This window comes from Dendrobates tinctorius, unplaced genomic scaffold (genome assembly GCF_039654945.1).
Source record: "Dendrobates tinctorius isolate UK_male_01 unplaced genomic scaffold, ASM3965494v1 ptg000074l, whole genome shotgun sequence".
NCBI lineage: Eukaryota > Metazoa > Chordata > Amphibia > Anura > Dendrobatidae > Dendrobates > Dendrobates tinctorius.
The window spans coordinates 1,107,522-1,121,551 of record NW_027361742.1 but is presented as its reverse complement, the minus strand read 5'-3'; the positions used below and the strand labels follow the sequence as shown (position 1 = coordinate 1,121,551).

General features: G+C 46.7%; 1 protein-coding gene across 1 annotated transcript in view; it reads right to left on the bottom strand.

Moving 5' to 3' along the window:
* Positions 1–12,112, bottom strand: part of LOC141096365 (fibronectin type III domain-containing protein 7-like) — a 51,769-nt gene extending 39,657 nt beyond the window's left edge. The window contains exon 1 of the mRNA XM_073582920.1: positions 11,859–12,112. Within this exon, the coding sequence (XP_073439021.1) occupies positions 11,859–11,985 (127 nt within the window). The 5' untranslated portion in view covers positions 11,986–12,112. The remainder of the gene's footprint in view (positions 1–11,858) is intronic.
* Positions 12,113–14,030: the final 1,918 nt, after the last annotated feature.

Here is a 14,030-nt window from a genome sequence, read left to right as displayed (position 1 = left end):
GAATAGGGCAAGGATAAAGGTCAATAGGGCAGTGTCTAATTTCGTAACTAGGAACGGGGGGTTGGTGGTTCGGCACTTTGACCTGGAAGGAGGGAGGGGGGAGTTTTGGCGAGATGACGGCGTTCATTTAAATGATGTGGGCATGGATTTATGGGCTTTGGGTTTGCAGGACGGGATTGAGAGGGCCATGGCTTTTCGGAATGGGGGGGTCTCAGGCAATCGAGGTCTTCAATTGCCTTCGTTGTGGCGTGTGGGGGGAGGGGGTCCTTGAAGTTGGTGCTAAATTGGTTTTGGGGGATCTGTGGTCATATGGATTCCTCAATGTTATTATCCGTGGTTTGGGTCTGGTGATTTGGGGGGAATTCCGGCAGTGGTTCGTCGGATCCCCAGGGATTAAGTGGACAGTGTAACCCCGATGGGGTTTTGGTGCTCCCGAGCCAGTGGGGTAACGGCTGGGAGTAATTTATGGTAGGTGTTTGTCCACGAAAAAGTATTCTTTACGTTTTGGTCACCAGATTTGGAGCTTCAAGGACCCTCCCCAAGTTTGCTATAGATTTACAGAATGTTGTACGTTACTTAAATAAAAGGCTGCTGTGGCCATTATATTCTATTTTTGTGTCCTGGTGTTTTTTGGGGGCTCGAAGGGGTGGGGAGTTTCTTGGGAGGTTGGTGGTTGGATGGGGAATCCAGCCACACATCACCAACTCCAATGTCAAGACAAGGGCTGGAGCGAGCCGCGCAACCCCCCACCCCACAGCGGCTAAGTGGAGGCCCTTCATGACGGTGGGTTGGTGGGAAGGGGTTAATAATCCCAGGGGGTGGAGGATGGGGGTTAGAGGGGTATATATATTAAGTGGCTGAGGGGCGGTTACCTCAGTTCCCGCTCTGGAGACAGGAGCGATTGTCCCGCCCGCCCGCCCTAATTTTATGCAGGAAGGGTTGCTTAGGGTGGGGTTGTTTCCATGTCACGGGTCATGGCGGCTGGTTGGCGTGTGGGGTGAGGGGGTCCTTGAAGTTGGTGCTAAATTGGTTTTGGGGGATCTGTGGTCATATGGATTCCTCAATGTTATTATCCGTGGCTTGGGTCTGGTGATTTGGGGGGAATTCCGGCAGTGGTTCGTCGGATCCCCAGGGATTAAGTGGACAGTGTTACCCCGACAGGGTTTTGGTGCTCCCGAGCCAGTGGGGTAACGGCTGGGAGTAATTTATGGTAGGTGTTTGTCCACAAAAAAGTATTCTTTACGTTTTGGTCACCAGATTTGGAGCTTCAAGGACCCTCCCCAAGTTTGCTATAGATTTACAGAATGTTGTACGTTACTTAAATAAAAGGCTGCTGTGGCCATTATATTCCATTTTTGTGTCCTGGTGTTTTTTGGGGGCTCGAAGAGGTGGGGAGTTTCTTGGGAGGTTGGTGGTTGGATGGGGAATCCAGCCGCACATCGCCAACTCCAATGTCATGTACATTCTGCACCGACTGAAAAAAACAGAAATGTAGAAATTTTTGCAAATTTATTAACAAAGAAAAACTGAAATATCACATGGTCATAAGTATTCAGACCCTTTGCTCAGTATTGAGTAGATGCACCTTTTGAGCTAGTACAGCCATGAGTCTGCTTGGGAATGATGCAACAAGTTTTTCACACCTGGATTTGGGGACCCTCTGCCATTCTTCCTTGCAGATCCTCTCCAGTTCCGTCAGGTTGGAAGGTGAACATTGGTGGGCAGCCATTTTCAGGTCTCTCCAGAGATGCTCAATTGGGTTAAGGTCAGGGCTTTGGCTGAAATAGTCAAGAATGGTCACAGAGTTGTTCTGAAGCCACTCCTTTGTCATTTTAGCTGTGTGCTTGGAGTCATTGTCTTGTTTGAAGGTGAACCTTCGGCCAAGTATGAGGTCCAGAACACTCTGGAAGAGGTTTTGATCCAGGATATCTCTGTACTTGGCCGCATTCATGTTTACTTCAATTGCAACCAGTCGTCCTGTTCCTGCACCTGAAAAACACCTCCATAGTATGATGCTGCCACCACCATGTTTCGCTGTTGAGATTGTATTGGGCAGGTGATGAGCATTGCCTGGTTTTCTCCACACATACCACTTAGAATTATCACCAAAAAGTTCTATCTTCGTCTCATCAAACCAGAGAATCTTATTTCTCATAGTCTGGGAGTCCTTCATGTATATTTTCAGCAAACTCTATGCGGGCTTTCATATGTCTTGCACTGAGAGGCTTCTGTCGGGCCACTCTGCTATAAAGGCCTGACTGGTGGAGGGCTGCAGTGATAGTTGACTTTGTGGAACTTTCACCCATCTCCCTACTGCCTCTGTGGAGCTTATCCACAGTGATCTTGGGGGTTCTTCTTTACCTCTCTTACCAAGGCTCTTCTCCCACGATTGCTCAATTTGGCAGGACGGCCAGGTCAAGGAAGACTTCTGGTGGTCCCAAACTTCTTCCGTTTAAGGATTATGTAGGCCACTGTGCTCTTAGGAACCTTGAGTCCTGCAGAAATTTTTTTGTAACCTTGGACAGATCTGTGCTTTGCCACAATTCTGTCTCTGAGCTCCTTGGCCAGCTCCTTTGATATCATGATTCTCACTTGGTCTGACATGCACTGTGAGCTGTGAGGTCTTATATAGACAGGTGTGTGCCTTTAAACACCAAGTCCTATCAGTTTAGTTAAACACAGCTGGACTCCAGTGAAGGAGTAGAACCATCTCCAGGAGGATCACAAGGAAATGGACAGCTTGTGATTTAAATAGAAGTGTCTGAGCAAAAGGTCTGTATACTTAAGACCATGTGATATTTCAGTTTTTCTTTTTTAATAAAGTTGCAAAAATTTCTACATTTCTAGTTTATCAGTCAAGATGGGGTGCAGAGTGTACATTAATGAGAGAAAAATGAACTTTTTGGCATTTACCAAAAGGCTGCAATGAAACAAATAGAGAAAAATTTAAAGGTGTCTGAATACTTTCCAAACCCACTGTATATTCATCTTTTACATTTTAAAACTTAGATAGGAAAACGGGCCTATGCAAAAGTTTCAGCACCCTTGGCTGCAACACAACCCCAAAGCATCATTGATCCACCCTCAAACTTAAACAGGGTATCCGAGACTTTATAAAAACAAAAAAATGTATTTAAGGACTAACAGGCAGGTAATTGCAATTTATTTGCCTGTTGTGCATGGCGCCGTTCTTCACAGACCACTCTTGCCGGGGATGCAGAGGTTGCCGCTGACGTCACGTCTATAGAGCAGAGACTTTCTTTTATGCTCCCCTCCTTTGACAGGTCGGGACTTCCGACTTTATTTTGATGGACATGCGAATCCCCATAGCCTAACTGGAGGAGCTGGCTTTCAATCAGAATGACGTCGGAAGTCACACCCCATCACGACAGAGGCAACTCAGAGAACAGTGCCATGCACATCAGACAGGTAAGTTGCAATTACCTGCATGTTAGTGCTTAGGTACATCTTTTGTTTATTATAAAGTACCAGATATACCCTATAATGGTTGGTGATTTTTTTCTTAAAATTCTGTGCCCTTTTTTCTCCACACATACCTTTGATCATTGCAGCCAAAGAGTTTTATTTTAACCTCATCAGTCCACAGGATTTGTTTCCAAAATGCATCAGGCTTGATTAGATGTTCGTTTGCATAGTTCTGATGCTGAATTTTATGGTGAGAACGCAGGAGAGGTTTTCTTCTGGTGACACTTACATGAAGGCCATATTTGTGCAGGTGTCTCTGAAGAGAAAAACATTGCACCACAACTCCAGAGTCTGCTAAATCTTTCTGAAGGTCTTTTGCAGTCAAGCATGGGTTCTGATTTGCCTTTCTAGAAATCCTAAGAGCAGCTCTCACAGAAATTTTGCTTGATCTTCCAGACCTTATCTTGACCTCTACTGATACTGGCACAAGGTTAGAGAATGCTGGGTTTTTATAAAGCTGGAAAATTTGCATCACCTGGCCTTTCCTAATAATGATAGTGAACAAGCCATAGCCCTAACAGACTAATTAAGGTCTGAAACCTTGGTCAAAGTTATCTGAGCACAGAAATTTCCAAGGATGACCAAACTTTTGCATTAGCCCATTTTCTTTTTTGCAATTTTTAAAATGTAAAAAAATTACAATATATACTGTATATTTGCTTGCCTAAAACACATAGAAAATGTGTCATCTTTAGCTTTAGCCCTTTTACAGATCATTTAATCTTCAAGTTGATTAACTGTTCACAATAATAGTAATTTTGACCAGGTGTGCCCAAACATTTACATGCCACTATATGCATAAGACACAGAATGACCCCACCAATTCAGAGAACATAGATCTGAATACAGTGGTGATTGTACATACTCTCCTCTATGCCAATCAATGTCTTTGGGACAGATGGAGACAGTCAAGTACTGTGCTTGACTTTCTAAATCAGTCCCATAGACAATGAATGGAGCAATGGCGGGCATGTGTGATCATCACTTTATTCTAAGGAGGCATTTGAGAGTCCCGTTGTCTGGAACACTGGTTGCACCAAAGATTGGAACACTACTGATCTGTAAGTTATCAGCTATCCTGAACAATCCTCAATAATCAGAACCTCTGACTCCCGTCTCCAAGATTTTTCACATGCTGCACCAATTCTCCAATTCTTTGGAATGCACTTGTAAGAAGATGATCCAAGACAGTCTGTGGTTTCTGGTGCCCTTTGAGGCCGCAATTATCAGAACTGTCACCACTGTTGCCAGGGGTGGGTTCTTCTGGGAGGGGAAGGCCTTCACGCTGGACAGCAGGGGGCGTGGGGAATATAAAAGGGTCTGAGCGCAGGAATGGGTTAGACTTGCAGTTGCAGATAAGCTGACTTGCTCCGTTCATAGAGACTACTCCAGAGGACCGTCCGCTGCCACAGGCTGTAACTATCGGGACTGTCACCAATGTTGCTGGGGGATGTTTCTTCTGACAGGGGAGGACCTTCACGCTGGACAGCAAGGGGTGCGGGGAATATAAAAGGGACTGAGCGCGGGAACGGGTCTGACTTGTCGGGAAAGTGACAGAAGGTTGACTCCCTCTCTGTTGCTCCGACTGCTAACTCCATGCCATTCATCCCCTAGCGAACTTACTCTAAAATTGACTGTGTCACGACAGAGCTATCTTCTGACCCTGCCTTTCTGGATGGCTCTTTCCCGCCTGCAGTTGCAGATAAGCTGACTTGCTCCGTTCTTAGAGACTACTCCAGGGGACCGTCCGCTGCCACAGTCTGTCAGCGTGCCCACAGTTCATGTTTGGCGCCATCCCTGAGGAATCTACTCAAAGGACTGTTTCTACGTTCCAGCGCACTCAAGCCAAGCGGGACCGGATACATCAGCACCGTTGGGAGACAGTGCTTCTCGTTCCTCCGTAACAGAGCCGGAGACATTGTTCACGATTTGCGACGCCGTCGGGAGATATTTCAGCCTTTTCCCTGCAAGAACTGCAAGTGATAAGTTACCTTGTTTTTGTATATCTTTCTCTCGAGCATTGTGTTTGTGTGCAATTCCCGTCGTTGCCATTACTAGTCTTGCCTCCCTGCGTAAAGCATTCCTTGTTTAATTACCTGTTCAGTAAATCCTGTTAACCCCTTCTCTGCCTCCAGCTCTTCACTGCATCCAACGAACCTCTCTCCTTTACATTTTGGCGTAGTCATCAGGATGCAGTCTAATAGCATGAAGACGGTAGAACAGGCAGCTGGGCCCCGAACCAGTATCTCGCTGGGGGGCCATGCTGAGTAACTTGCCAAAATACTATGTTGTGGAGTTGGACGGAACGCATGAAGGGTAGGATGAGAATGCATCCCATGACCCCCGTATTCGAGGCTGAGGTGGCCATTATGGCTTTGGATGGGGAGGCTCGAGACTCTGTGATGCTGCGTACCCCCCCAACCGTGATACATTTGCTAAAGTGCTCAAAATCCTGGAGGCGACCCATGGGGGCCCCAGTGACGTAGGGGAACTAAGGACTCACCTGTTTAGCATTATGCAAAGAGAGGGGGAGACGGTTATGCAATATCTGAATGCTCTGCAAGAATTACACACCGCCATTGTCAGAAAAGACGGGATGGGGATAGAGTTGACAGATGTCGTGTTGCATGACTTGTTGATGACTGGCCTGCGGGATGCCCTGACCAAGCAGACTCAGAGAGCGGGTGCGGGCAGACCCTCGTATCACTTTTGCTGACATAGGGAGGGAGGCCTGCTCACGAGAACAGGATCAGGGTGTGACGGTCCAGGTAGGGAAGGTCCAGAGTGGTGAAGCAGCAGTGCATTCGGTTACTGAACCCCAATGGGTAGAAGAGTTGAGAAAAAAAACTGTTGAATATTCAAGGGGAACTGGCTCAGGTGAAAGAGAAAGTTGAGGCCGGCCAGTGCGCCGCCGGGAGCCAAGGTGAAGCAAATGTCCGTAGCGAAGCCCAAAGGTTCCGTCGACAGAGGTCCTTCGCTTATTATAACTGCGGAGAAATAGGACATAAGGCTAAGGAATGTCCGAGACGGGACGGGCCCCAGCCGCGCCGCCCGTTACACTGGAGGGCTCCAAGCCTGGGGGACGTCGCCTGGAGCCAGAATGGAAAGGAAGGAGAAGTGAAAGTCCCATGAATCTGGTGTCTACATGCCCGCTGGTCTGGGCTGAGTTCGATGGCTGGGCCGTGCGTTGCCTGGTGGATACCGGTTCTCAAGTGATCACGATGTCTGAAGGGTATTTCCGTCGACACTTCCCAGAGACTCTCAGGCCTGAGTGGGGTCCGGTAGTAAAACTGATGGCGACAAATCACCTGCCCATCCTGGTCGCAGGGGTGGTATGGATGCAGGTCTCCTTGTGCGGGAAGGATCTTGGACGGAGGGGTATCGTGCTGACCCAGGGGGAGGCTGGCCACGGTAGTATCGTTATGCTGGGGATGAATGTCCTGAAAGAATTCGGAAAACTGCTGAGTGATGAGCCATCTCACTTGTCTTTAAACCAGTGGAATCTGCACACCCCCCAACGGCGGGTGTTCCAACAGTTAATCCATACAGCTCGGGTGCAGGAAGTCTCCAGTCAAGGGGAAACTTTAGGAAAAGTGGTTGTGCCGGCCTCCACTCAACTCACCCTACCACAAGGACAGACCGTACTAACCCTGCCTGTCCGAGCACATGCCCCGCTGGAAGGGGTGGAAGTCCAATTGGAACCTTCGGTAGTGGAATAACTGCCTGCAGGATTCTTGGTGGCCCGAACCCTGGCCATGGTACGAGGAGGGATGGTGCTTGTACACTGCATGAATTTGACAGACCAGGAGATTGTCGTCCCACACAGGAGTGAAGTCGCGCGGGTAGTGGGCATACCCCAAGAAGTCATACCACCCCAGGTCATACAGTTGGTGGTGAATCCGGAAGACCCATGGTTGGTAAAAGTCATTACTTCTCTGACAGCTGAACCTCAATACTTCCAAGAGGGTCAGCATATACTGGAACAGATGCGCGCTGAACTGTCTGAACTCATGCCCACCCAGGTGCAACAAGTAGAAGCGTTACTGGGGCGATATCAGTCCATTTTTGCGAATTATGAGGATGACTTCGGCTGCACCACAGCGATCACTCACGAGTTACCAATGGGGGACACAGCACCCATTCGAGAGCATTACTGGCAGATTCCCCCTCAGTTTATATCAGGAAGTGAGAGAAATGCTCGGTCAGATGCTACAGGCGGGCGTCATTAGAGAAAGCCAGAGTCTGTGGGCAGCTCTCATTGTGCTGGTGCAGAAGAAGGACGGGACACTGAGCTTCTGTGTGGAATACCGCAAGCTTAATGCCTGCAATGTACGGGACTCATACCCTTTGCCCCGGATTGAGGAATCTCTTTCCACGTTGAGGAAGGTCAAATTCTTCTCAACGCTGGATCTCGCCAGTGGCTACTGGCAAGTGCCCATATCAGAAAAGGATCAGGCGAAGACGGCATTTATACTTCCCATGGGCCTCTTTGAGTTCAACAGGATGCCGTTCAGCCTGGTCAATGCCCCCGGTACTTTCCAATGACTGATGGAGAGGTGTTTACGTGATTTGAACTTTGAGGCCAAGCTCATTTATCTGGATGACATCATAGTATACTCTGCCTCATTTGAAGATCATCTGCGGAGACTAGAGCAAGTGTTGAGCCATTTACAGAAGTATGGGCTAAAAGTGAAACCCCCTGAAATGTCACTTGTTCCGGACCCAGATCGAGTACCTAGATCATGTTGTTTCTGCTGAAGGAGTGAAGCCATCACAAAAGAAAACTGCGGTGATTCGAGATTGACGGGATACTATCATCGCTTTGTGAAGAACTTTGCGCAACCGTTACTCAAACTCCTAAAAGGGGTACCACCAAATGCCAAAGGTGGCTCCATCCGTTGGGAGGAGAGGCAGGAGAAGGCGTTTTGTGACTTAAAGAAGGCACTGACCGAAGCTCCGCTACTGGCTTATGTGGACTTCTCTATACTGTTCATTCTCCACACTGACGGCAACTTGCAAAGACTTAGGGCTGTGTTGTCGCAGGTGCAGGATGGGAGAGAGAGGGTGATCGCCTATGCTAGCCGGTCCCTTCACGATTCCGAATGCAACCTGGATAACTACAGTTCCTTCAAGCTGGAGTTGCTGGCGTTGGTGTGGGCCATGAGGGAGAGATTTGCAGAATACCTGTCCGGCTCAGAGGTGCTGGTGCGCACTGATAACAACCCATTAGTGCATCTGGAGAATGCTAAGTTAGGGGCCCTGGAGCAACGCTGGATGGCCCAGATGGCGAATTTCCTATACAGAATCACTTATAAAAGGGGGGCGGAGAACACCCACGCCGACGCCCTATCCAGAGCAAGACATGCACCACCAGGAAAGAGTAAAGGTCCGGTTACAACAAGAAGATTGTGAATTTGCTCAGTTCAGACAATGGGTCACACTGAAGAAGCTACCTAGTCAGGAACAGTGGAGTGCTCTGACTCCAGAAACATTGAAGATATTCCGGCAGTGGGAACGCCTCCAGATGATAAACGGGCTGTTATATTGGAAGGTTCAACTACAGAAGGAGATGGGGGCTTCCTGGCAAGTGGTGATTCCAGAGACAGAGACGGTGCTGTCTACTGTGGCCACTGAAGCTCACGAAAAGTTGGCTCACTTCGGTCCTGGAAAAACTTTCCAGTGGCTACAGCGGTTTGTCTACCACCCTCGGCTAAGAGCAGCGGTCGAGGAGGCTTGTCGGGCCTGTGAGTTGGCCAAGTCCCCGGAACAAAGAGCTCCTACTCAGACGATAGCAACCTCAGGCCCCCTGGAACTGTTGACCATCGACTATTTGATCATCGGCCCAGCCCAATAAGGATACGACCGCTGTCTAGTGATGGTAGACCATTTCATGAAGTTTGCGGTGGTGATGCCCACCCGGGACCAGACGGCTGAGTCCACTGCATACGCCATCTGTAAACATTTCATTCAAGTGTATGGATGCTCACAGCGGATTCTTTTGGATCAAGGAGCTTGTTTCTTGGGAAGAGTAATGGATGAATTACAGCGGATCTATCAGTTCGACAGATCACACACCACACCATACCATCCTCAGGGAAGCTGGGCCTGTGAGCGATTTAACTGTAGTCTAATTCAGATGTTAAGGACCTTGAAAGATCATAGAAAGGCTAGGTGGCCAGATTATGTCTCTGAACTCGTGTGGATCTACAACAATCGAGTCCATCAAATCACCGGTTATACACCTTACTCCTTGTTGTTCGGCCAAACGGGGAAAGATGTCACAGAACTGAAGCTGGATCCAGGGGAGGACTACCCACAGACGGGGGTGTCTACCTGGGTCTGAGAACATCGCCACTGTCTACAGACCTTACATTGTCTGGTACAGACACGGCTCCGGGAGCTGGCGCACCCTGAGAAGCTTCCTCTGCGAGGGACAGATCTTCAGGTTGGTGATTGAGTGTTGATGCGGGAGAAATGTCCACTTGACAAGTTGGAAAATAGGTGAGAGAGTAGGCCATACAGAGTGAAGCGTCAGGTCGGTATGGAAGGACCCGTATACGAGATGTATTCAGAAGGAGAAAAGAATGCTCCCACTAGAGTGGTACACAGGAGTATGCTCCAGCCAACGGCTGGACAACCCCCCAATCATTACAATCAGGATCAATTTATTTGGCGGCAAACCGCTAAAACAGCGAAGCAGCTCTCTAACGATTCTCAGGATGCCTCGATCGTGGAATGGCGAGTGAAAAGAGAGGGGGGTGTAAGAAGATGAGCCGAGACAGAGTCAGTGGTATCCGGTGCCTTTTGAGGCTGTAACTATTGGGACTGTCACCAATGTTGCTGGGGGATGTTTCTTCTGACAGGGGAGGACCTTCACGCTGGACAGCAAGGGGTGCGGGGAATATAAAAGGGACTGAGCGCGGGAACGGGTCTGACTTGTCGGGAAAGTGACAGAAGGTTGACTCCCTCTCTGTTGCTCCGACTGCTAACTCCATGCCATTCATCCCCCAGCGAACTTACTCTAAAATTGACTGTGTCACGACTGAGCTATCTTCTGACCCTGCCTTTCTGGATGGCTCTTTCCCGCCTGCAGTTGCAGATAAGCTGACTTGCTCCGTTCTTAGAGACTACCCCAGAGGACCGTCTGCTGCCGCAGTCTGTGAGCATGCCCACGATTCGTGTTCGGCGCCATCCCTGAGGAATCTACCCAAAAAAATGTTTCTACATTCCAGCACACTCAAGCCAAGCGGGACTGGATACATCAGCGCCGTTGGGAGACAGTGCTTCTCATTCCCCCATAACAGAGCCAGAGACATTGTCCACGGTTTGCGACGCCGTCGGGAGATATTCCAGGCTTAACCCTGCAAGAACTGCAAGCGATAAGTTACCTTGTTTTTGTATATCTTTCTCTCGAGCATTGTGTTTGTGTGCAATTGCCGTCGTTGCCGTTACTAGTCTTGCCTCCCTGCATGGAGTATTCCTTGTTTAATTACCTGTTCAGTTAATCCTGTTAACCCCTTCTCTGCCTCCGGCTCTTCAGTGCATCCAAGGAACCTCTCTCCTTTACACACTACCCAGGTTATTACAATTAATCCCCACAGTTTTAAGTGTGCCCTATAAACGCATTTGCTCAGACTGGCCTACTGCCTCAACACATTTATCTAACTATCCCTGTGTTGCCCATTCAAAATTTTTACCATAACCAGGTTCCTTGTATCATGTTCTCACATACTTTATGCATTTAATAGCCCTTTGTGTCTGTACTGTTACATACTTGGGCTGATAACCGGTTCATGCAGCATTACATGAACACCCGATTCTTACACTATGGCTGTTCCGAACAACGAATGCAATTGTTACCTTCCACCTTTCGTGTCTCCCCTTCTTCCTCATAGATTGTAAGCTTGCGAACAGGGCTCTCATTCCTCTTGGTATCTGTTTTGATCTAGGTGTTTATTGCTATGCTGCAATGTCTATTGTGTATGTACAAGTCCCGTCTAAAATGTAAAGTGCTGCGGAATATGTTGGCGCTATAGAAATAAAATTATTATTATCCTGTGTCTTGTATATAGGTGTTAGCTCATCATTCAATATATATGCAATGACATGACATGAAAATCATATACCGAAAAAAATATTATTTTAATGTCGGAGTAATTGATGAACAGTAAAATATTCACAAATGTCCGATACTCTGTGGCGTTCTAACTTGAGAGCTACAGTCTTTGTTACTAAGCAGTGATTTAGGCAAATGTATTAAAAAAAATAAAAGTGCAATTTTTATTGGTGTTTCCATTCGAACATTTACAAAATTCTTCGCAATTTTTATACCGCAAGTAAATTATTACAATATTTTAATGTATCTATCTTACCTGTTTGAAATGCATAGCTGCCACTGACTTTACTGCAATAGGGACCAGTAGCTGTTACTGACATAGAGTACTGACTGCCACAAGCGAGGTCCTTCATCTCACATGAGGAATTGGATGAATAACACATGTATATTTCTCCATTAGTGCCTGCCACCTCTGAGGTGTAATTCACAGCACCTTGTGCTTCTCCCCAGGTCAGAACAACCAGCTCAGAAGTAATATTAGCTTCCAAATTCACTGGAGAACATGGACCTGAAAGATGAACAGACACATATTTTATTAATCCACACTTTTACATAACAAAATCTAATGTAACGCAATGTAAACTGGTAAAGAGCTTTGAATTAGGACTCACTCAGACATCAGTTTTCCCCATACAAGTTGTACTCGTGTTTTTCACGGATAGAACTTGAACTTACTATAGTCGATGGGGCTGATCACAAGTCCGAGTATGTTCACATGTCCGAGTAGACCACACAAAACCACAAAGACTTATCTGATATTCATTTGATTCTTGGGTCAAAATCATCAATATAAGTCTATTGGTCTTTGAAAAAATCGTACAGCACTTGGATGCCATCCCTGTGCTTTCCGTTTTTCACAGACTGTTTGAAATAAGAAGCATGAAAAATCCCCATCAAATTTTTTATTATCTGAAAAAAAGTGATGAAACTCTGCCCAAACTCTGATGGTATAAACTGATCTCACTGATCAAATACAGTGATGAAACTCAGACTGGTTTTGAGTACGAGAAAAATCATTGCCATCTGAATGAAGCCTTAATTATATTTTTTGCAAAACAGACATTGAATTTATTTTCCACGGATTAAAGTTTTATTGTCTGATTATAACGGTAATGTAGGTAATTCTTGAAGACTAGTAGAACAAAATCTGATATTCCTAGTCGGACTATAATGAACAAAACATTTGTAAATCATAGGTAAAAATGCATAAAAGAACAAAGAAATAAACTAAATATTGGCAGACTCTGACCACTATCTCCTTAATCGTTGCCAAATCACAGTTCAAAAGGTAATACAATTAAAGTGATACACATAGGAGGCAACTATTTGGGTAGGTGCACACGTTGCGGATTCTGCTGCGGATTTTTCCTTGCAGATTTTGCTAAATCCGCAGGTAAAATGACCTGCGTTTTAACTGCGGATTTAGTGCTGATTTCCTGCGGATTTTCTGAAGATTTTGTGCGGATTTCCCCTGAATTTTTACACATGCGGATTTCTATAATGGAGCAGGTATAAAAATGCTGCGGATTCCGCACAAAGAATTGACATGCTGTAAATTCAAATCCGCAGCAAATCTGCGTGGAAAAATTTGTAGCATGTGCACAGTGTTTTTTGTTTTACATAGATTAGAATGTTACTGTACACCGCAGCAGATTCTGCTGCGGATCCGCAGGGCCAAATCCGCTGCGGATCTGCAGCAGAATACGCAACGTGTGCACATACCCTTTTACTTCTCTCTTACCCCTCCAGTGCTAGAAAATGTGCAAAAATGAAATCTGGGGTTTGGACCGACTCAGCATTTGTTCAGTGTTTATGCTGTCCATGTGCCAAACACACAGACTAATGTACAGTGGGTATGGAACGTATTCAGACCCCTTTAAATTTTTCACTCTTTGTTTCATTGCAGCCATTTGGTAAATGCAAAAAAGTTTTCTATACTATGTCTGTATGGCATTAAGTTTAGTTTTCGAGTCTTATAAAAAAAAAAAAAAGGTGGATCAGAGTTGTACATCCTGTGACTTTTGTAGATGTGTTATTTGCAGCATGAGACGGTGCATTATCATGCATGAAAATGATCTCGCTGCGGAAAGCACGGTTCTTCCTCTTGAACCATGGCAGGAAGTGCTGTTTTAGAAACTCCACATAGATTATGGAGTTCATCTTTACCCCTTCAGGGATCCTAAAGGGGCCGACAATCTCTCTCCCCATGATTCCAGCCCAAAACATTACTCCACCTCCTCCTTGTTGGCGCCTTAGCCGTCTTTTCATAGGGTGTCCATCAACCAGCCATCCTCCACTCCATCCATCTGGACCATCGAGCGTTGCACGGCACTCATCGGTGAACAAAACAGTTTGGAAGTCAGTCTTCATGTATCGTTTGGCCCACTGGAGCAGTTTCTGCTTGTGTGCAGTGGATAGAGGTGGTCGA